The following is a 23,485-nucleotide window of genomic DNA, read 5'->3' as shown; positions in this document are numbered from 1 at the left end:
GGAGGTCCTTTCCTTTTATGGGATTCCAGGCTACGAGAGGAGGTAGCTGGAACAGTGGCAGCCGGGTTGATGTGGCCCTCCTTGGTGGGGCTGGGACGGCTTCCCTGAGGAGGTGGAGGGAGTTGGGCTAGGCAGAGTCTAAGGGCATCTAGCTCTTACCCTTCCACGAAGGGTGGGATGGAGGCTGACTCCTCCTCTCCCTGTCACAGCTTTAGGCAAGCCCACAGCTCCCTCCCCTCTTCCTGCTCTCCAAAGCATGTTGGTGTGCTGGACTTTCTATAAGGAGTCTCCAGTGGGATAAGAAGGGGAACTTCCCTTGGTCATAAGCTTAGGAGGGCCTCCTGTGCCTCTGAGCATGGGAGGAGACTGGACCAGCCTGGGGTGCTGTGCCTGGGACTAGAGAGGGATAGGATGGCTCTGATCAAGGCCACCCTACCTCCCCTGCCCCTCACAGCACTAACACAGACATGTGCCCCAGCGGCCCAAGCCCAAGCAGAATTCCCTGATGCCCTTGCCTGTCACAGCAGCACTTGGCAGCAGGAGGGAGCAGCAGGAAGTGGTTCATTATTCCATCCTTCATTAGGTCTGCATTAGGCAGCCCAAGAATCGTGGGATGTGCAGGAGGCCTCTGCTTTAGATGGGCCTGTTAAGGGGCTGCAGCTCTGGACCCGCCCCCTGCAGCCTCCTTCCCAACTCACCCCCTCCCTATCCCCTGCTTCCCCACTCCCTTCATTCTTCCCCATTGTGCCTACCATCCTCCCCACCTCCCTTGGGGCCCCAAATGCTCCTCCCTAAAAGGGGACTTCCCCTACCCAGTTCTCAGTCCAGGCTTTGGACCCCATCAACCATCCCCTCCCCCAAAGACACAGTGACAGTGGCATCCCGATGTGTGGTCAGTCTCAGCAGAATGAAGGGGACCCCTGCCCGCTTTCACAGCCCATCCCCTCTCCCCTTGACCTCAGGCTGACACTTCAGAGCCTGGACCGCCCCAGAGTGGACCTGCCCTCCATTCAGGAGACTCTGTCCAGGACGCTCCAGACTGCGGCACCCAGAGGTCAGCAGGGGCCCGTTCCTCCATTCGGACACCTTTGTTCTTCTCCCGCCTTTGTCCCTGGCCCGTCCTCCTAGCCAGCCCACAGCCCAGAGCCTTACCCCTCGCCTGGCGGCTCGCCTCTCCCTCCCATTCCCCTTCGTGGCCTTTTGCCCACTCAAGTAGCAGAGCCTGGCATGGGATGGGGTGGGGCCTCCCTGCCCACCCTGCCCAGCCCCCAGCCCGCCCGCCCCCTGCAGCCCTCCTCTCCACCGCTCCCTCTCCTGCCCACGCCCCCCTCACTTGCCCCATGTCCCGCCCCTCTAACAACCTCCCCTCTCTAGGTCTGGCCCCCTCACCTCCTCCACCCCCTCCCCATTTCCTCTTCCCTCTCTTTCCTTGGCCCTTCAGTCCCTGGAAGTCAGGCCTCCTCCCCTCCCCTCTTCTCTCTCATCCTCTCCCTTCTCTCTTCCCCCTCCAGTCTCCACTCCTTCGCCTGCTCACTCACCCTCTCCCTCTCCTGCTGCCCCCCTCTCTCTCCCCCACCTCTTTGTTTCAGCTGAGAACCGGCTCCTCGGGACAGTTCCCACACCGCAGTGCCTCTGGTGAGGAGACAGCGCCGCCGAGGTGAGCTGAGCGATCGGGCACCGGCAGGCGCGGGCAGCCGGAGCTCTGGGGGCAGGTGGGTGGGGAGACGGGGCAGTCCAGCCTGCCGCTTCTCTGCCCGGACCAGTGGGAGCAGCAGTCGGAGTGCCAGCTTCAGATTCCCCGGTGGTTAGCCGGAGCCAAGGACAGAGGGGCAGCCAGTTGGCCACGGCGGGCAAAGCTAGTCAGGAGCTGGCAGGCTCTGTCCCAGCCCTGGTGCCTGGCTTCTGTGGGTGGCCCTGGGCGGAGGGAGACCCTCAGGGGGTACCCGACTGGGTGGGCGGGGGGGCTGGGCTGCCCAGAACAGCCATCCCTGATGGTCTGAATGTATGCCCAGTCTTAAGAGTCCAGAGCTCAGGACCCTGCCTCTGGCTGGGTTGCGGCTGCAAGGTTGCCAGGTGGCAGCAGCGGAGCTGTCCGTGGGGCTGTGACCCCTACAAGTGTCCATTCCTGGGGGGCTGTGGTTGCTGGTCAGGTATGTGCTGGACCACTCCCATTGCCCAGGTGGGGGGTGTGGGCGAAGGAGAGCTCTGCCCCATGCTACAGGCTGGCTGCTTTCACCCCAAGCTACTGACCACCAGACCCAGAGAGCCACATGGAGGAGGGGCACTTCTCCCTGCCCTATGGGTCTCTGACCAGCTCCCCCAAGATGGGGTCCCCAGGACAGCTCTACCCAGAGTTGCAATCAATAGGGATTCAGGTCCAAGCTCACATGTTCCTGCGGTCAGCTTCCTGGGGTGAACTGAGCAGGACAAGGAGGAATGCCTTGATGGGGGTGGTGGGCAGCTGGGAGAGAACAGGTGGAAACGGAGCCCTGGCTCTTGAGTAAGGCTGTAAGTGTGAGTACTGGAGATGACCCAGGGCTACACAGTGATCCGGAGACCCTGACGCTGGGTAGGAGTGGATGGAAGGGGCAGGAGCCAGTGCCATGGGCCCCACCCCCTTCTCAGCTGGAGCTGGGGATAGAGAGACAGGGCTGGATGGGGACAGAGGGTGCCTCTCACACTTGCCCAGAGAGGCGAGCAGGGAGGCTCTGCAGGCTGCCAGAGGAGGGGCAGGAAAGGGCAGGAATGTGAGGGAAAGGGTGGGGGGATTCCCACTGGGGTGCATCTTGGGGGCCAGACCCTGGCTATCTGGCTAGGGCAGGGCCAGATCCTACAGCTCCTTGAACCCCCAGGAGCCAGCAGTGGACAAGATCATGGTGGGTAGTGATCCCATGAGGCAGAGCTGTGAGGGGCGTTTTTCCCGCTAGGACTGGGTAGACGGGGCACTTGTTTCTGGGGGCCAACTCTCCCTGGACAGAGCCTCCTTATCTGAGCTGGCAACAGCCCCTCCCAGGCAGAGCAACCTGTAGAGAGAGGGGGCATCAGAGCTGGGGGCCCCGGGGCCCTGAGCCCACCCCACACAGCCTCTCCAGAACAGGGCAGCCTGAGCCAGGGAAGCGGGACAGCAAAGCTTCACGACTGGCCTTCTGGTTGCCTAGGGAGGGGTTGACCGTCAGACATCCCTGTCTCAGGGAGAAAGGCCAACCCTCCCAGCCTGGGCAGAGCTCACCCCTGCTCTGTGGTCCTATCTGTCAAGCGACAGCCCACCTAGGCCACTGGCTTCCCCATCACTCAGGGCGTGTCAGTGTTCCCCCCGCCCCTACTCAACCCCTGTCCTCCCCTAGCACACCGGATTCCTCTCACCCAGCTAGGGACTCCTGGCCTGGGGTCAAGCCAGTTCTCCCCCATGCAGCCTGGGCCTCAGCAGGTCTCCCTCACACGTGATCCAGGCCCAGAGGGATCAGGCTGCCCCACCTGTTTTTCTAAGCCCTGAGGGGCTCTCTCGCAGGCTGAGTCAGCTTACTCTAGCTCCAGCTGATCCCCCCCACTGGCTCTGTGATCTCCCATGGCACTGTGCACCCCAGCAGCCACTAAAGACTCAAATACCACACCCTGCCAGTGCCAGTCCAGTGCCAGAGGGCAGTAGTCACTCGCTCGGCCTCAGTCAGTGAGCACCAAGACCTCGCCGGCTCAACCCCGACCCTGCCTGGAAGAAGGGGCCTCCCTGAGCCAAGAACTCCCTGAGCTTCTCCTTGGAAGAGGCCAATACCTCTCCCTTCTCTCCCCCTGTCCCTGACCCCCTTCCACAGAGCTTTCCTACCTACATCCATCTGCTGCCGACACCTCCCCAGAGAGGTAAGCAGGATAAGGATGTTGTCCCCATTAAACAGAGAGGAAAACCAAGGCCTGGAGAAAGGAGGCTGGCATGGCCAAGATAAGGACCTAGGACCCGACTCCCACTCCAGTGCTCCTTCCAGGTCTTTTAACTGCCACCTTGGTGAGACCCTATATGCAGTGGGGTGCCTATGCTCACCAAAGTCCACTCGCTGCCCAGGCTCTCTGCCCCACAAATCCTCATGCCCTGATGGCATTCCCAGCAACAGAGGAGCTAGGTTACTCCCAGGGGTGTTTGAGCCAGGGCTTCCAACCTTGGTTCCAAAGTGGGCATCCAAAGGGTTGCCTGGGCTGGCTGAAGGCTGCCGGAATGAGGCTACAGAGGAGCAGGCAGGGAGGAGGTGGGAGGGGGTTCCCGGGCCTGGTGATGCACCTCTCTCCTACATGCCGCACCTCTTCCACCCCCCCCCCCCCACCCCCATGGTAAGGATGGCCTCAGCATCAAAGTCCTAAGACAGCCTCCTGGCATCACTCCTTGCCAAAACTCCTTGTGGGGCCTGCCACCACTGTCAGTGTGAAGTGCAACCCCTTCAGCCAGGCACACGAGGCCTTTTGCCAATTGGCCTCTGCCAGCCTTTATGGCCTCCTTGCTGAACTTGCATCACCGTCTCCCCAACATTCTAACCACACCAAACTGTGTGCGTCCCCCACCCAACTCAGAGCATGGCTCTGAGGCCCACTCAGTGACTGTGGGTTGAACTGGACACACACGCCTACACGTCTCCGAGCACACACACAGATGTGCATGCAGATGCAGGCACACACCTTTGTGTGGAAACCCACCGCATGTGGCTTTTTGCCAAATCACACACACAATGGAGCTGTGAAATCTAAGCCAAGAGGGACTGACAAATCTGTTCTAAGGACCCCTCAAGAGACCAGCCATGGTCACGTCACCATCCCCAAGCCCTTGGCAGGGCAGCAGGGAAGCAGGAGTGGATCTCTGGCTCTGGCTGAGCCCTTGACAGGCCCCAGGGTCTCTAAGCCCCAGAGGGTAGGCAGAGGATAGTCAAGCACGTCCCAACCAGGCTCTCATTCTGGTTCTGTGGCAGACTTGCTGTGCAGCCCCAGACAAGCCACCTTCCCTCTCTGTTTCACCAGCTATAAAACAAATGGATTTGGATTGGCAGACACCTAAAGGCTGGCCAGGCCCATTGCCCAGCTGCTCTCAGTTCATGCCAAGTGTAGAGAATGGAAGCTGCTGGGGATGGAGATGAGGTGGGAACGAGGGCAGCAGGAACCCAAGTGGGGACAGACGGAAGCCAAGAGCCACAGGACGGGAACAGTTATGACCCATAATTGACATTTATGGAGCAAATAATAAGTCCTACAGAACACTCACCATGTAGGCTTTATCTCATATTTTCATCTAGATTGCAGCCAGATATATCCTTTCTCATCTTGGGGTTACCAAATGGGCAAATCTAATGGGTTAGGCCCAATCCAGCCTCTGGCCTCCAGCCCCCACAAACACAGGCCCAGGGCAGGGGCCAAGGTAGCCAGGGGGAGACTCTAGCAAGACCCCACTCTCACTCACCCCTCAGCAGGTGTGTAAGCAGCTATGCGCACAGGAAGCAGCACAGCACAGCCCGCACTGAGGATCTCCGTGTACACACACTGATGCGTTCCCCCTCCTGCAATGCCAACACCAACACCTGCGTGCTCACATGCCACCACACACATGCATGCACATGCTCGGGACATGGCAGACAGGCCCTCTGCCACAGCCCCAACCCTCTTATCCTGCTGTTGCTGGGAACTTGACACCCAGTGCTAATCCTCATGCCCCCGAGGGCAAGGACTGAAGCAGAGACAGGGCATATCCAGAGGGTGCCAGAGGAGCACCGGGGCACAGGCACAGCCATGTGGGGACAGTAGCCCCTAAGACTATGACACCCCCACCCCTGCCGGAAGAAACCTCCCACCAGGACAGAAGGAAATGGAGCCCCTGCATCACAAAGGGGTGTGAATTCCCCTCTCCCCTAAATCTCCCTGGACCCCAGAACCCAGCTCACCTGCTCACCTCCCTCCCCATCCTCAGCCCACCAGGAACCATCTGCAAGCTGCACCGTCTAGAGCCCAAGTAGAGAAGGGAGGCTCTTCCCAGGAGCAGGGCACGCCAGCCCTGGCCCAGAGCCCCTCACACCCTCAGAGAGGAGGGCACGGCTGGGGTGGAGAAGGGGGCCAGCAGGAACAGCCCCAAGCCTCGCTGTTCTCTATGGCTTTTTATTCCTATGTGATTCTACTGCTCACTCATATAGGGATTGGAGCCGTGGCGCACGGCGGGGGCAGCCAGCGGAGGGCTCGAACACTGAATAAGGGGGCCCAAGGAGAGCCAGGACAGCGGCCCCACCCTCTCCCAGTGCAGTCTGCTAGCCTGGCTAAGGAAGCCCTTCCTCTGTTGCTCCCCTCCCCACTGGCCTCTTCCCAGCCAGCCATAACAGGAGAAGGGGAGAGGGGCTGCTAGACCCCACCACTGCTCTGACCCACCATCCCAGCACTGGAGACCCCCACTGCAGGCTGGCACCAGAAACTGGACTGTGTTCCCAGAGGAACAGCTAAAGGATCTGGGGGCAGGGAGTGGGTCAGCCTGGGAAAATGGGTCTGGCACAAGGAAACAACACCCAGTGTCCTGTGTGGCTGGGGGTAACCCCTGGATAAACAGGGGTTTATCAATCAAAGAAAGTACAGTCTGTCTAAGGGCTGTCCAAAGACAGAAGGGAGGGAAGTCCTTGGTGGCAGGCAGTAAGCATGTGCCCAGCGAGGCACACATCACAGGGTGGAGAGACCTCAGCAGGGATGCCACAGGGGAGAGTGACAGTTGGATGAGTGGCCAGTCCCACCCAGACGTCAGAGACTAAAGTTCTTAGGCCTGTCCTCCCTGGGGTCTCTGCTCACCCACATTGAGCGTGTTGGGAGCCACGCTCAACCCTCCCAAGCTCCTGTTTAAGTGAAGCAAGTGCCCTGCAGAGATGGGTACAGAGAACTCCTGCAGGGCCCTGGCACAGGGGCTGCTGCCCAACACCATTCCCCTTCCCGGCAGCTCCCCGCTAACCTTTGCTGTGAGGGAAGAAGCACTGAGAACCCATAGTGCGGTCCTTTTTATTTTCAGTCCTTCCTGTTTCACCCCACAGAAGAAACAGGCTCAGGAGCTGAGCAGAGGGGCTGCCTGGGGGAAAACACTGGGAGCAGCAAACTGGCCTAGGGGCTCGTCCTGGTCCTCAGGGGTACCTGCTGCCATGGCTGAAAGTAGGGGTGGAAGAGAACCCCCATCTGCCTGTCTGGTTGGGGAGTTGGACACAAAGCAGAGGCCCTGGTTTGGAGGTGTGAGGGCCAACCATGTAGCTAGGGCCAAGGAGAGGAGAGGCCCTAACGCCTGGTAAGGCCCTGGGGACCAAACCTGGTCTTCTCCAGGACGCTGCCCTGCAGGCCTCCTCTAGGTTCCCAAAACATGACCTACAATATCACCGCGGCTGCAGGAACAGGAGGTGGGCGTCCATGACATTGGTGCCAGTCAGCCCTGTGTGCAGCAGGTGTGCCCCACCCTGGAAGCGGCAGAAGAAGGTATGTGAGTCATTGTGGGCTAGGAAGGCAGCCACGTCCAGACCCTGGGCAGCGGCCTGGCTGATAAGCTCAGGCCTGACCCAGGCCCCGGCTGCTTCTGTGGGCCCATCCTGCCCATCAGTGCCACCGCTCAAAAACAGCACGTCAATAGGCCCCAATGGCCACCGTCCCAGCTCTGCTCCAACACGCAGGGCCAGTTCCTGGTTCCGGCCACCCTTGCCTGAGCCCTGCAACTGCACTGTGGGCTCACCACCAGCCAGCAAGCAGACCGGGCCCCGAGTGCCCACCACGGCCTCCAGAGCCTCCTTCAGCTGTAGGTCTGGGAGCTGGAGGTCAGCCGCCAGTTCATAGAGTTGTTCATCCTCCTCCACAGAGGCTCCAGCCCCAGGCATGGTGAGGCGGGCTCCAGCCACTCGGGCCAGCAGCGCATAGAACTGGGCTACACTTTTCACATCTCCCTGTATGGCTGTGCTCAGCACCACAGCCCTGTATCCCAGTGCCTCGGCCTGCTTCTGAGCCTCGGCCAGTGCCAGTGCATTGGAGCCAATGATCACATTGAGGACGTGACCACAGGTGTGTGGCCCATGGGGGTCAGAGTCAGCCCGAGCCAGCACAGTCTTCACAGAACGTGGCAGGGCAGCACGAAGGCCATAGCGATTGAGGATGTGCAGGCAATCTTGCACACTGTGGATGCTGGCCACAGTGGGGCCGCTGGCAATCACCTCCACAGGGTCCCCCACCACGTCTGACAGAATCAGGCTCACCACCTGGGGAGGGGTCGCAGAGGCAAGGCTCAGTCCCACCTGGTCCTTGCCCCAGGGCCCGTGAGGATAAACTGCCTCCACCTATCCACACGTCCTCACACCACCCAGTGCACTTCCTCACCCACTTCTAACCCCTCTCAAGTGGGTGTGCAAAACACCTAGCCCTGTGGACTCCTGTACCAGGCCTCTGCCCTTCATCTCCCTGGCACATGTCGACCTGGCTCCACCAGCCCAGGGCTGCCTGGGGAAGAAGAGACCCACGCACCTGGGCAGGGTAGGCGGCCTGAGCCAGCCCCCCACCCTTGAGCTGGGACAGGGCCTTCCGGATGGTGTTCAGCTCCTGGATGGTGGCTCCACGGGCCGCCAGCAGCTTGGTGAGTGTCTGCTTCTCCTCCAGTGTAACAGGTGGGATGGGGGCGGGCAGCAGGGCCGAGCCGCCACCTGCAGAGACAATGAAGACGCGGGGCAGAGGGGATGGATGACAAAGGGACTTCCCCACCGGGGGGAGCAGGCAGTCAGTGCTCATGTTAGGCTAGAAGAGGGGAGGCTAGAAAGAGGCGTTAGGGTGCCCCCGTGTGGACATATAGTGAATGTGTGCACAGTCACCACACCCAGGTTGAACCCTGCTTTGGGGTAGCCCAGGTCCCAGCAGACACTGGAAGAACTATTCCTTAACAGCTTGGAAAAGGCAGCAGACCTAGAGGAGATAGCAGAGGACGAGGGTGGAGACTCTGAGGGAGCTGGAAACAAGGGTTCTAGCCCCAGGTGACAACGGTACAGACAGCAGCAACAGAGACATTTCCCTTGCAAGGCCTGAGTGAGGTGCCCTCTCATGGTTATCCAACAAGGTCAGTCAAGGGGAGGACCCCACAGCTCACAGGAGGCCACCAAGGAGTCAGCCATCCAGGCTCTTTACTGCTCCCTTGTCCTGTGACCTTGGGAGCTCAGACCAACAGCTTCTTGCAGGCCTGATATTTGGAAACCCCCACCCCCCATCAACACACTGTCCTGAGCCAATCTGGCACCCACACCTGAGATGAGCACGAGCAGCAGGTCATCAGCTGTGAGGCCTTCAGCCAGCTGCCGGATGGCCAGAGCAGCCCGCAGGGCATCTCGGTCCGGCAGGTTGTTCTCTGCGCCCTCGAATACCTGGACACGGCTGTGTGGCTTCAACAGCATCTCCCTCACGGGAGAGAGAACGGAGAGCAAGATGTGGGGTGGGCTCCTCTTCCCACCTGATTTCCCAGATGTACAGGTGAAGGGGACATTAAAAAGGACACCCACTGACACCCACCCTGGAGCCAGGCCAGTCCCAGAAGAAAATGGAAGCTGGTGGAGGAAGGAAGCCCCGATCCAGCCTGAGTCTGGGCCCATGTTCCCCTCCAGATAGGAGCAGCCCCCCAAGGCTCCTTACTGCTTGCCAGCACTCTCCATGGCAGCACGGATCCCCTTGGGAACGCTGATCACGCCCTGCACAAGATGCTGGCCCAGCAGCTCCTCAGCTGCAGTTGCCATGCCCAGCACAGCCTTGCCAAAGCCCACCAGGTAGAGGTTTTGCTGCAGCTGAAAGCTCCGGTCCCGCACCTTCAGCTGCCCGCTGTCAGGGTCCAAAGACAGTGCCCGCTGCAGCATGGGGCCCGGCAGCACGGCACCCACAGTGCTCTCAAACAGCTGCCGTGCCTGCTCTGCCAGGGCCATGCTACTGGCCAGCCGGGCCAATGGGCCCCCCCAGAGGAGTGGGCTCAAGGGGGCTCGGGCCAAGTGACGCAGGACCTGCAGGGCTGCAGCCATGCCCCACTGCTCTCAGCACCACCTGGCATCCATGGCTGCCTAGGAGGAAGAAAGCACTAGTTAGACCGTTGCAAGGCCAGAGACAGGAGGCTCCCCACAGCCACGGCTCTGAGGGCTCAGGGCCAGTGGACCCCACAGCTGCTGCTGCAAGAATGGGCCATCTGCCAGTCCAAGGAGATTTCCTAAGGCCCACAGCTGCCTGATCTCACTCCAGTCTTCTGAGCCCAGGCCTGCCACCCAACCATGTCCTCCTCTTCCACAGGCCTCACGCCAGCCCTCTGGACACTCTGCTCAGAGTCCAGAGGTCCTGTTAGCTGAGCCCTCCTCCTAGATCACTCCCTTCAGCTGAGAGTTAATCATTCATAGAAGAAGAAATTACTATCAGTGGGTTGCCACCCCACCCCTTTTCCACCCCCTGCACTTCTGAGCCTTGCCCGGGGCAACGCCCCTTTCTGGCACTCCTTCCTTGCCTCTTTACCACTTCTGTTGCTACAAAGCTGCTGGCTGTCCCACCAACTGACCTTGAGCCCAGTGACCTCCAGCCTGCTCTTTTTTTTTTTTTATTTATTTTATTTTTGGCTGTGTTGGGTCTTTGTTGTTGCGAGCAGGGGCTATTCTTTGTTGGGGTGCGCGGGCTTCTCATTGCAGTGGCTTCTCTTGTTGCGGAGCACGGGCTCTAGGCACGCAGGCTTCAGTAGTTGTGGCTCTCGGGCTCTAGAGTGCACAGCCTGCTCTGTTTCATTAGCTCACGGGTCTGGGCTGAGGAGCCTGGAAAGGCTAGGTCTGTGTAGGGAGGCTCTAGGTTTGCTGGGACACCGACAGGCAGGTCCAGGCACATCCTCGGGGCACACAGCCCGAAGAATCCCAGCACTCAGGGTCAGTCCAGCAACAGGTTCAGGTTCAAATCAGAAGTGGCAGCAAAGCCTGGCTCATAGTAGAACCTTGAAGAAGTCCTTAGATGCCACATGACCCCATGTACCATTGGGCCCAATCTGCAAGACAGAAAAGGATGCCCTTCCACCTACATGGTCAGACCCACCCATGCCAAGAACATGCCTTTGGCTCTGACATAACAAGTCTTGGGTCACACCACCCACAGGGGTGAGAGCAGCATGGCTGGAGTAGGCAAAGGGCAGGCTTCCCCAGCTGAAGCCAAATAGTCATTTTCCCCACTGGGCACAGTAAAGGCTAAAAAAGCTTTAAGGTGAAGGTCAAGAGGCTGTAGCGGAGTTTAGGGACAATAAAGCCCCAAAGAGCTCATCTGTAAAAAGGCATTACTTTAATAAATGCCCACCATAACTGCTGCCAGCTGACTGCAGCAGCAAGTGTGGACAGAGCAGGGGAAGGAGGCTGGGAATCAGGCTCCAGCTCTACCACAGGGACAGCTCCGTTTCTCTCATCGGGTCTCATGAGCAAAATGAGAGGTGAGATGAGACTAATGCTCTCCCCTTGACATCCCTGGGCTCTCTGAAGCTATCCACTGTTAACAAAGAAAATTTGGACTCCAAACATCACTTTATCCCACACTCAAAAAACCTGGCAACTTCTAGCCTCTGGCCACTGAGCCTACATGGAGCTCAGCTTTCCCGTAAGAGAAGAGAAACCGCGCCTGACTCCAGCTGTGAAAGGGAACACAGGGGGCGCTGCCACGGGGACTCAAAATGGGCCCAGCTGTTGCCCGGGGCTCGTGAGGCTGGTCCATTAGGATTGGCGCTGAAAGCGGCTTAGGTAGCGATGGCTGATTTTGACAGTCTGGGAGAAATTTGTTACCTGTTTCTCTGATGGATACAGGCCTAGAGGATACCAGCTTTGCCACTGGATATCAGAGCCCAGGGCAGGGGGCGCCCAAGAGTAAGGTAGACAGATAAAATACCGGACGTCCAGTTAAATTTGAATTTCAGATAAATTAGGAATTTTTTAAATGTAAATACGTTCCGTACAATATTTGGGACATACCTACACTAAGAAATTATTTGTTGTCTATCTAAAAATTCAAGTTTAACTGGACGCCCTGCATTTCTTTTTTTGCCAAATCCAGCAAGTCTACTTGTGACACCGCCTCTCCTAAACTCACCGGCCCTCCAGCAAGAAACCCGGAAATACCGAGCGGACCCTCCTTGACTCCTCCCAGCCACAAAGCGAGGCTGGAGCCCTTTCCGGCCTTCGCCTGCCCGCCCAGCCCCGGAAATGGCGTCACCCTCAAGCCGGAGCCTCTGGCTTTCGTGAGGTAAATGGCGGCCGCGTAACGTCCGGTGTAATGTCCGAGAAATAAGGGCCCGCTGACGCCTGGGCCCGATGTTGCGGGGCCCAGTGGTTCTGCGGGCCCTCGCTGCGCGGACTTACCGCAACACCGTTCAGTGCCGCGTCTTCCAGCCCCGGGGACCGGAAGTGCTTTGGGGGGCGGAGCGGAATCCGGAAGTATGGGGTGGGTGGGGCGCCTGTGGCTGGAGGCCGTGGGGAGCGGGGGCCGGGGGCAGCAGGAGTCAGGATGGCGATTAGGGTATTGACTCTGCCCTGACCGCCCGGAGGCCTGGTTGGAGTGACCTTCAGGACTCGGTGTCTTCATCTCTACAATGGGATAATAATCGTCGATTTCTATAATCCGTCCCCTTCTTTATTCTGTAGGATTCAACCAGTCGCAGATACATTCCGACCTCCTGTTAGGTGCCAGGCACTGGACTAAGCAAACAGGTTGAGAATCACTACTTACCCACAACACACCCCTCCTGGGGCCAGATGAAGTCATCCCCATGCCTCCTCATCGCTATAATTCCACAATTCATTCGTGTTCCCCGCCTTCTCTCGTGAGCGACCAAATCACAGCTCTGACTCAGCAAGAGAGTTCTAGTCCGTGATTCTCGAACACACAAGGTGCGTGTAAACACGAAGGACCCTGGGCCTCCCACACTGTCCCTGCTCTCACGCTGGGCCCGGCTTGATACCTTCCCACATTCAAAAGACAAGTCCTGACCAGACACAAAGACACAGAAGAGTACATTGTTTTTCCTGATGTCTTCTTGGGAAGATCACAAATAATACAACAGGTCTTAAAACATATTTCTCCCCACCTCCTCTTTTTAGTAGCTGCCACATCTCCCCTTTCCTCTCCAAACCATGCTCTGCTCTTGTCAAGAACTCCTCCTCCCCCCTCCCTAGCTGTCTCCCTGGATTTTTCTTTCCCGTTGTAATAGAGGACCTTTCATTCCCTATCAACTTCTCCCAAATGCTTCCCCACCCCATCATCAAAACAAAGGCAACTTCAGGAGGATCTGCCCTTTTTAGGCGTGGGGAGATTGTAAATACTTAAAATTGCAGTTTTTCCTTGCTTATAGTAAGCTGTCTTCATCCATCCATGCATTTATTCATTTCTCCAACATTCAACAGACATTTCCTGAGTACCTTCTAGGTGGGCCAAATGCTCTAGCTGCTGGGATGAGTAAGCAGTGGTACTTTTAGTTGGGAAACTTACTCTGCTTTTGTAATTACATTCTCAGCTTGGGGGGGTGGGGAGTGTAAATTTGAGCACCTCTCATTATTTAGTCCCAGGGACTCATAAACAGACACCATTTACTGTGCCAGTGCTGTTCTGTCAGGTTGTTAACAGGAGACTAATTATATCCATTTTTTTAATCCCCATCCCACCCCACAGCTACTCACAATATGCATTTAACAACAAGGTTTAGATGCCCACTGGACTGTGAGCTCCTGGAAGGTGGTAATTTGGTCTAATTAATACTTGTATTTCCACTGCCTTGCATAGGACCAGGCACAAATACAAGCCGGAATTTTTTTTTTTTTTTTTAATGAATTAACGGTGGGAATTCCCTGGCAGCCTAGTGGTTAGGACTGGGCGCTTTCACTGCCGGGGCCCAGGTTTGATCCCTGGTTGGGGAACTGGGATCCTGCAAGCCAAGTGGCTCGGCCAAAAACAAAAAAGAATTTTTTTTCAAGAAAACAGTGAAATGCTCAGCTACAAAGTGCTGCAGACCCTAGGTGGAAAGGATTGCACAAAAGGGAAAGAGATGCTGGTGCGTGGGAGTAGAAGAGTTCATGAGGCAGTGGGATTTGGGTCTAAGAAAACAATTAGGCACATTAGAATGCTTAAACATACCTTGATAGTAGGCATGAATATGTCTACAGTCTTTGTACACTTGGCAATAAGTATCAGTGTCAAACATGACAGGCATTTTCAGTCCAAGGAAATAATTGGTTATGTGGACAAAGATGGTATAAGGGAGAAAAAAACTTTTTCCTCTAATCTCTTAGGTTTATTGACTGAGGCCCTACAAATTAAACTGACACATGACAGATTAACAACAGAATAAGGTTTATTTCATATGGATAGGAGGGGCCTCACAGAAATGACATGAAAACTCCAAAGAAGCCATTAGGCCTGAGAGCTTATGTACTATTTTTAACAAAGAGTGATATTTTTTGGAGATGTGATGAGACAAAAGGGGTTTGAGCTTCTCAGGGCAGTAAATTGTGTGAAGGTAAATATATGAGGGAAACTAATGGAAGATAAGGATTGCTGAAGTAATATTTGTCTGTGAATATTCACCTCAGCATTGGCTCCCCACCTCCTAGTATGGGGAGGGTGCCTTTCTCATGAAACTGAGCTCCCCAAAAGTGGGTTCCCTTACCAAGTTTATGATTAATCTCTTTATCCAAAACTTTATTCCCTTTCTTGTCCCTTCTGACCTCTATCCCTTTTTTGTCCCCTTTGACCGCAATCTTTTGCTAACTGAACACTAATCAACCAGAGTCAGATGACTAAAACTGCTGTTGTAGATAACATAGTTGATGTACAAAAATTGCTGTTGTAAATATCATCATTAACATACAAACTCAGGTTGTTTCTCCAGGGCAAGATGAGCTAATAGGCCCCCAAGCCATGAACCACCTGGCCAGGGAATTGTAACCCAGAGATATCATGTCTCCCCAAAATATGATTACAAAATGTCATAGAAATGTCCCAAGACGATAATTAATCCCAGTTTCTTTGTTCTTTCCCTTTAAAAACACCCCCAACTCAAAGACCAAGATGGACTGGATCTGAGACTTGTCTCCCACTCCCTTGCTTGGCGCCCTGCAATAACCCCTTACTTTGCTGCAAACACCCTCTATCAGAGTTTGGCTTTCTGCGCCGTGGACACAGGAGTCCTTGCTCCGTAACACTCACAGGAAATTTGTCCTGCTTTTAGGTTAAAAGGAGGAGGGCACAGAGCCCTTCCTGCATCTGCTGTTTCTCATATTTTTTCAACTCAAAATAATTCTTATGCCAAAGTGGCATATTTGGGGGTGGCCTACTCTGATCCCCTTCAATGGACATGAAGAGATATTCAGCCCAGAGATTTTATGAGTATAAACAATCTGAACATCCATTGATAAGAGAATTTATACAAATAAGTTATAGTACTTCTAAACAGACATTAAAAATAATATAAATTCTAATATTATTAAGGCTAAGTACATGCTACTTTTTGTAGCATGACTATTTTATGACTAAAAAGACTGTTGAAAAGGCCATTTAAGTAGAATTTAAGCCTTCCTCATTATTCAGGCAAGCCAAAGGAAAGAAGGCTATGGATTGGGGTACATTACTCGTACCCTGTTAGGGGAAGGTTTACTGAATTGATTCATTCAGGGTAAGCTTTAATTTAAAGGTTCCCTTTTAGAAAAAAGGAAGAGGTCATTTCTGGGTGATGTTGGGTAGTCAGTGACCAGGAAAAGGTGGTGTGAATGAAAAATATTGCCTGTCATATTAGTAAACAAAGGATGTTGCAGCCATCAAGCCATCACATTACAGGCGCCCCAGCCGTGAGCCCTGAGGGAACTCAGGATAGAAAAATAATGCCCACCATCAAATCATCAGACACTGCAGGCCCCCCACCCCACCCCATGGTGCACCCTGAGGAAATTCAGGATGAGAAGACACAGGACACTGGCCCCAGATAGCTGAGGTGCATATCAAAGGAATGATTTCAGTGACCCCAGACTCTTGCATCTTCCCATACATAGAAAAATGCGAAATTCTTTAACTTGAGATATCTGGGTTTCTTTAATTAACAGCACTCTTTTAATGTTCCAACTACCTGGTCTTTGTTGCAAAAACTCTTATATCCTGGCTCCCGCCTTGCCTTTTCGGAGCAGTCTCTCAGAGTTATCTGAGATGCTGTGTCCTGGGCTTAAGTCCTCAGTTTAGTCCACCGAATAAAACATAACACTCAACTTCAACTTTTAGGTTGTGCATTTTTTGTTAGTCTACGGTGGCAATAATGGCACCCATCCCCACTAACAGTGATGAATCTCAGGAATTCATCGTGGATAAAGTACTAGGTCCCCGTAAGTCTGAAATATCCCCCTACCCCACACACAAGCTCAAGGGGGTCACCAGGGGTAGTGAACGGTGCAAATTTGGGAGAATGGTGCTAAATCTTGGGCTTTCTGACCTGGAACTTTGCCATAAATAAATCCTGCTCATTAAGGAAGATGATCACAGATGATGTGCTGCCGTTTGACGTTTCAGATGCCTGAGGAGGTTTGAGGTGTTAGTCCATGTCATCAGCACAGCAGAGCCAGCAGTCATACCCCAAAAGCACCCACTTCTCTATCGACATTTGTCCTGTTGTCCTCCAGTGGTGGCGAATAGTGTGAACTAAGAATGCCACTACCATATCAGTAAACAAAGGATGTTGCAGCCATCAAACCACCACATTACAGCCACCCCCCCACCCCCACCCCCCCGATAGTGCAACCTGAGGAGACTCAGGATGAGAAGACATAGGATACTGGCCCCAAATAGCTGAGGTGCATATCAAAGGAATGATTTCAATGAGCCAGACTTTGCATCTTCCCATACATAGAAAAGCACTAAATTCCTTAACTTGAGATGTCTGGTTTTCTTTAATTAACAGCAATCTTTTGATGTTCCCACTAACTGGTCTTCGTTGCAAAAACTCCTATAAATCCTGGCTCCTCCCTTACCTCTTGGGAACAGTCCCTGAGAGCTGTCTGAGAGCCTGTCTCCCATGTTTAAGTTCTCAGTATGTCCACCGAATAAAACAACTCTCGACTCTTAGGTTGTGCATTTTTTTTCAGTTGACAGGTATATAACAACATTGAAGAGGTGAAGAACATTTTGCTGTGTGTATTGACAAACTCAGGAGAGTGTTGTGCACTAATCAATACCGTGAAGCAGGAGCATGAAGCAGAAAGTAGCTTCCACAAGAAATTCTTTGCATTGTTGCAAAAATCTTGGTCCCCTGTGCACCGATGCCGAATAAAAATACAGAGACAGAGATTTGTAAGATAAGAAATAGAGGGGACTTTCCTGGTGGCTCAGTGGTTAAGAATCCACCCGCCAATGCAGGGGAAATGGGTTCGAGCCCTTTTCTGGGAAGATCCCACATGCCACAGAGCAACTAAGCCCGTGTGCCACAACTACTGAGGCTGTGCTCTAGAGCCCGTGAGCCACAACTACTGAGCCCACGTGCCACAACTACTGAAGCCAGCGCACCTAGAGCCCGTGCTCTGCAACAAGAGAAGCCACCATAATGAGAAGCCCGTGCTCCGCAATGAAGAGTAGCCCCCGCTCGATGCAACTAGAGAAAGCCCGCACAGCCAAAAATAAATAAATAAATTTCTTAATTAAAAAATAAATAAATAAATAAATTTATTTAAAAAGACAACGAAATAGAGAGGCTTTTTTATTTTCTTTGCCAGGCAAAAGAAAGACGCAGTAGGCTAGTGCCTCAAGAACTGTGCCTCCCTTCCCTGGGGAGTTACAGGGATTCTTATAGGGGGAGTTCTTAGTCTGAAGTGAGTGATAAGGATCAAAATGGTGAAGGTCTTGCATTCTTCTTCTTGCATTATTTCAAAACAGTCACTGCTGTGTCAGGCAACCCGGTAATTTGGTCCATTAGTCTCTGGGTTATCAACCTGTGACCTTTCCGAAATGCAAACAGCTACAAGGGGTGATTTGCTACAAGGGAGTGCAGGATGTAATTCACACAATGTTGAAGAGTGATAGGTTAGCTTTGTGAAGTACAAATCTAGTTACAGACACTACAGATTAGTAACAGTTAAAATAAAACTAGGAGTGATTAACTCTTTCAGGCCAGGTTATGTTTCTTCTCTAGCCTGTTCACTGTTCCCTTTATTTTCTTTGTTCTCAGGAGAGGGAAAACTTCATTTCTATTTTTGCTGCAACAGCATCAGTCTTGGGTTTCTGTGGCGGGGCAGATTTTTATTCCATCAGTTCACGTGGCTTCTGGCTGGGGTCCCCCTCCTTTACTGCATTTTAATTATGACTGGACAGAGACAAATGATAGTAAGAATTCAGGACCAGCAGGGGATGTAATATTGATATAAAACCAAAAATAAAAATAGTGAATATGAATGTGTTCAGACTTTTCTTCAATAAGGTGAACTCAGTTTGGTTACTTTAATCTGAAAAGCATTGTGAGTTATTATAGTGCCTTCATAACAGAACCTGTAAAAAGTTCTGCCACCTTAAAATCCACTGTGAAAATTAAAAAGTGATTTTTTTAAATGTTTTTTTTAATTTAGTTATGGCATGCGGGAATCTTAGTTCCCCATCCAGGGATCGAACCCATGCACCCTGCAGTGGATGTGCAGAGTCTTAACCACTGGACCACCAGGCAAGTCTCTGATTTTTTTTTAAATGCAAAACCTGAGATAAGTCAGAGGGTGTCTGTCATCAACTCCAAACTGGAGACAGCGGCCTTCCCAGGGGGGTTGCTCCTGGTCTCCGTGGCCTCCCTCCCCTTGTCCTTGACATCCTGTACCTGGGGACTCAGTCCCCTCTTCCCTACCATTCAGCCCCTGATGCCTCACAGAGGAGTGGAAGAACTCCCTTGGGGGGCTGCCAGAGTCATCTCTGAAGTGAGCTTTTAGGAGCCCCCTCTCCCACCTCCCCACTCCCCCACCCCACCTTTGCCTCTGTAAGCCTGGATGCTTTTCCAGGGCAGGCCCAAGGTGGGGTGCTCCGGGGGACCCAGAGCTCTAGTGAAGGAAGATGTCGGTGGAGGGTTGCTCAGCGGGAGGGAGAAGGTCAGGCAGTCTGGAGGCGCGGTGGAGTGGAGCTGTACTAAGTAAAGGCTTTAAAACACCCTAGAGCTATTTTTCTTGGGAGGAGGGGTGGGGGAGAATACAAACAAGCACCAGGAAGCCGCTCAGCTGTGACTGATGAGGGCTGAGAAAGCAAGGGAGGTCGGAGCGGCAGAAAGGGTTTTTAAGCCTTTTGAAACAGTTTTATAGTATTAGAGGCAGTGGCTTTAGGCAGTTCTTCCTGGCTGTGGGCAGTCTAGGCTTATCAGGGAAGATTCCATCCTGTCCTTCCAGAACAAGAAGGCATTGTTTACCAACAATGGACTTTGTTAAATGTGAAGATTATCTACCCTTTGCCCTGGAAACAGAGCTGGAGCTTTCCAGTTCAGAAGCAGAGTGTGAATCCAGACTCAAATCGCTTACTAACTGCATGACCTTGGGAAAGTTACTTAACCTCTCAGTCTTCATCTTTAAAATGGGGTTAAGAACATTAAATAAATGATGTGTTTAAAGCACACATAAAGGGACTTCCCTGGCGGTCCAGTGGATAAGACTCCACGCTTCCACTGAAGGGGACCAGGGTTCGATTCCTGGTCGGGGAACTAAGATTCCCACAAGCTGTGCGGTGTGGCCAAAAATAAAAAAAAATAATAATAAAGTACACGTAGAAAGGCTCACAGTTGTGGCTGGGCCAGCTTCACAGGTGTGTGAACTGCGCAGTCACACAGAGAACCAAGGTCAGAAAGGTCCTGCACTAAGTGCTGAATATTCTGCTGTTGCTGTCTTGCAATTCTTAACAATTTGTTGAGGAGGAATTTGTAAATCCTTAACAATTTGTTTTATTTTGTACTGGGTCTGCAAATTATGTAGTCGGTCCTGCTACCAGGGAAAGATGCTGTCCTTTCAACCAGGCCTCCTGGTCCTGGAGTTTCAGGACCTCTCTGAAATTCCAGACACTAGGAGAGCCGTGCTACACCCTGGGAGAGGCAGAGGTGGCACTGTAGTTCCCGGGCAGGACTGAGGCTGTAATGAGAAAGTTTGAGGCCCCTTCTATGACAGGCATGTCCTGGTTGCTTGGCCCAGAAGAGCTCTTTATCAAGGGGCGTCAAAACCCTAGGCTTGGCTGGCTAACTCAGTATCTGAAGGCCACACTTTGAGTCCTACACAGGCTGACTCCTTGGGGAAAGTGAGCACAGTATGTAATTCAGGAGTGGTACAGGCTGCGTGAATTAGATGAAATCAGCCACGGGTTCCTTGCAAAAAAAAATAATCTTTTTTAATTAAAAAAAATCAAATGTTCTAATCTTTTAAAATCCTTCTGGGACTTCCCTGGTGGCACGGGGGTTAAGAATCCATCTGCCAAATGCAGGGGACACGGGTTCGAGCCCTTGTCTGGGAAAATCCCACAGGCCTCAGAGCAACTAAGCCAGTGTGCCACAACTACTGAGCCTGCGTTCTAGAGCCCCTGAGCCACAACTACTGAAGCCCGCGCACCCAGAGCCTGTGCTCCACAACAAGAGAAGCCACCGCAATGAGAAGCCCGCGCACCACAACGAAGAGTAGCCCCCAGCTCGCCACAACTAGAGAAAGCCCGTGCGCAGCAATGAAGACCTAACACAGCCAAAAAATAATTAATTAATAAATTAATTTTTTTAATTTTTAAAAAAACTTTTAAAAAATTTTAATCCTTTTAAGCATATATTAATTCCATCATCAGAAGGAAAAAAACAAACCAAAAAAGCCAAGAAACCAACAAAAAATAGAAAATATGTTTCAATAAATAAAACCGTTGCTGAGGATGCCTATAACTCCACAGAAGAGGTTTTTGTAATTTCTGTTTGATGTAAAATGTTACCTCTGCTCATGGCCAGGGTTTATTTCCTCTTGGTGGTAAGTGAAATGAAGCATTCATTTAGCAAGTCAAACAATTTGTCAGGTAAGAAGTGGTTACATGTGAACCGGCAATGGAAACATGTTATACAAAATTACCAAGGGTTGGGATTGTGTTCCAACATTCTGTTTTCCCACTTCGCAGTTAAGCTCACACACACACAGCTTTCCCAAAGAAGAGAGTCACCTGACTCTGGTTACTGTGAGGGCTTGTGTAGAAAGTTGAGGGGGTAGCAGAAAACCACCCCAAAATGTGCTACTTTCACATGTGGATTGTTTTGCGTTGAAGGCAATTAAGACCCAGCAGATTCAAGAAAAGCTTTTTACCTCTCCCTTAACTGTCTAAGAGAATTTAGATAGGGAACCTGTACCAGAAAGAGAGAGAGAATTTTTTATATCAGAAAGACCTGTGTGGCATGACAAGCTTTTGTTTACCAGACATTTGCTCTTCTCATCTTCCTGTGAATTGTCTTCCTCCCCTTTGAAGCCCCAGACCACTTCCCCCTTCTCCTTAGCTCAGGATGGTATATAAGCCTCAATTACCTGACTGCCTTTGAGTCTGTCTTTGTGGGGCTGCTGTACATACTTACGTAATTAAATTTGATACTTACTTACTCTGTCTTATGTCAATGTAATTATTAGACCAGCGGATGAACCTAGAAGGGAGGAAGGGAAAATTTTTCCTCCCAGACAAACTTATTCAAGCTCCAGGGAAGCCCCACTGGGCATTCTAACTCAGAAATTTATCTCAAAAAACTGGAATTCGTAAGGAGTCCTCAGTTTTGGAAAGAAGATATATTGTTTAGGTCACTTTAAACTGCAGCATGAAATGTAGAAATTTAACAAATGGGCCAATCTCGATCCTATTATGGTAATCATTTCACATTTTTGTATAAGTGTATCAAATCATCCTGTTGGGGCTTCCCTGGTGGTCCAGTGGTTGAGAGTCTGCCTGCCGATGCAGGGAACACGGGTTCGAGCCCTGGTCCGGGAAGATCCCACATGCCGCGGAGCAACTGGGCCCATGAGCCACAACTACTGAGCCTGCGCGTCTGGAGCCATGCTCCGCAACGAGAGGCCGCGACAGTGAGAGGCCCCCGCTCGCCGCAACTGGAGAAAGCCCTCGCACAGAAACGAAGACCCAACAGAGCCAAAAATAAATAAATAAATAATTTATTTAAAAAAAAAACATCCTGTTGTACACCTTAAACCTGACACAATGTTACGTCAATTATCTCAATAAAGCTGGAAAAAAAAAAAGAAAACAAAAACCCTATCCAACTAGCTTAAACAATAAGGAAAAATTGTTATTTCACGTAACAAGTGATCTCAAGGTAGAATGGCTGTAGGGTTAGCTGTATAGATCACAAGGACCCTGTGTTAGTTTCCTAGGGCTGTCATAACAAACTCACCCAAACTGGGTGGCTTAAAACAATGGAATTTTATTGTCTCACAGTTCTGGAGGCTAGTAGTCCAAAATCAAGTTGCCAGCAGGGCCGTGCTCCCTCTGAAACCTGTAGGACAGACTCCAATCTCTGCTTCCATTGCTACATGGCCATCTTCTTTGTGTCTCTCATCCTACAAGGACACCAGTCATACTGGTTTAGGAACCACACTATTCCAGTATGACCTTAACTGATTGTATCTGCAACAACCCTATTTTCAAATATGGTCACATTCTGGGGTACTGGGGGTAAGGACTTCAATATATCTTTTAGGGGGGACACAATTCGACTCATAACATTCCCTGTCCATCTTTCTGCTCTGCCATTCTCAACCTGCTGCTACCTTTAGGCTGCTCTCTTCATGGTCCAGCCTGGCTATAGCACTCCCAGGCATCACATCCAGCGCAACAGTGTCTTTCAGATGAAGAGGGAGCATCTTTTCCTTTTACCTCTTTTAGAAGCAAAGAAATCTTTCCAAGACCCCTCCCCCAGCAGACTTGCTCTCATGTCTCATTGGCAAAAATGTCATCATATGTGCATGCCTGATACCATCACTGGGAAGAGGAACAAGACCACTCATCGTGATTGACTTGGACCAGCAGTTCTCAGATTTGAACCTGTATCAGCATCACCTGGAGAGCTTCTTATAACACATTGCTGGGCCCTATCCCCAGAGCTTCTGGGTCAGTAGGTCTAGCGTGAGGTCTGAGAATCTGAATTTTTAAAAAATTTTATTGAGTTATAGTTGATTTACAATGTTGTGTTAATTTCTGTTGTACAGCAAAGTGATTCAGATGTGTGTGTGTGTGTGTATAAACTTTTTAATATTCTTTTCCATTATGGTTTATCACAGGATATTGAATATTGAGAATTTGAATTTTTGATGATTGGAACTCTTCAGGTGAGACTGATGCTGCTGGTCCTGGGACCACACTTTTTGAGAACCAGTGGTTTAGACTAATCAGGTTTTATCTCAGAGGTCTGGGCTTAACTCTTGGGAAAAGCATTGCCACTCAAAGAAGGGAGGATGTCTTGGACAAAATCAGGATTCATCAGAAAGGAATA

General features: G+C 52.1%; 2 protein-coding genes and 1 long non-coding RNA gene across 8 annotated transcripts in view; 1 reads left to right on the top strand and 2 right to left on the bottom strand.

Moving 5' to 3' along the window:
* Positions 1-1,850, bottom strand: part of DNAH1 (dynein axonemal heavy chain 1) — a 91,002-nt gene extending 89,152 nt beyond the window's left edge. Inside the window, exon 1 of the mRNA XM_082414565.1 lies at positions 1,577-1,850. The gene's annotated coding sequence lies outside the window, so the exon portion shown is untranslated. The remainder of the gene's footprint in view (positions 1-1,576) is intronic.
* Positions 1,851-6,982: 5,132 nt separating this feature from the next.
* Positions 6,983-12,819, bottom strand: GLYCTK (glycerate kinase). 4 transcript variants are annotated; one of them, XM_082414515.1, is made up of 6 exons: positions 12,357-12,429; positions 10,535-11,005; positions 9,637-10,052; positions 9,254-9,405; positions 8,488-8,663; positions 6,983-8,225 (listed from the first exon to the last, which is right to left on the bottom strand). In XM_082414515.1, the coding sequence occupies exons 3-6, from the start codon at positions 10,011-10,013 to the stop codon at positions 7,359-7,361; spliced, it is 1,572 nt and encodes a 523-aa protein (XP_082270641.1). In that variant the 5' UTR covers positions 10,014-10,052; positions 10,535-11,005; positions 12,357-12,429; the 3' UTR covers positions 6,983-7,358. The 4 variants fall into 4 exon arrangements, with proteins under 4 accessions (XP_082270641.1, XP_082270642.1, XP_082270644.1 ...); XM_082414516.1 differs by lacking the exon at positions 12,357-12,429 and adding an exon at positions 12,211-12,349; XM_082414518.1 differs by lacking the exons at positions 10,535-11,005; positions 12,357-12,429 and adding an exon at positions 12,724-12,819.
* LOC309638493 lies at positions 12,127-21,894 on the top strand. Of its 3 annotated transcripts, none has more exons than XR_014251170.1 (3): positions 12,127-12,240; positions 12,639-12,884; positions 18,585-21,894. It is a non-coding gene; the product is annotated as an uncharacterized lncRNA (long non-coding RNA). The 3 variants fall into 3 exon arrangements; XR_014251171.1 differs by lacking the exon at positions 18,585-21,894 and adding an exon at positions 18,191-18,575; XR_014251172.1 differs by lacking the exon at positions 18,585-21,894 and adding an exon at positions 17,115-17,709.
* Positions 21,895-23,485: the final 1,591 nt, after the last annotated feature.

The sequence above is a fragment of the Balaenoptera physalus genome, assembly GCF_965194825.1.
Source record: "Balaenoptera physalus genome assembly, chromosome: 11".
Classification (NCBI taxonomy): Eukaryota; Metazoa; Chordata; class Mammalia; order Artiodactyla; family Balaenopteridae; genus Balaenoptera; species Balaenoptera physalus.
This window is presented reverse-complemented; position numbering and strand designations above follow the sequence as displayed.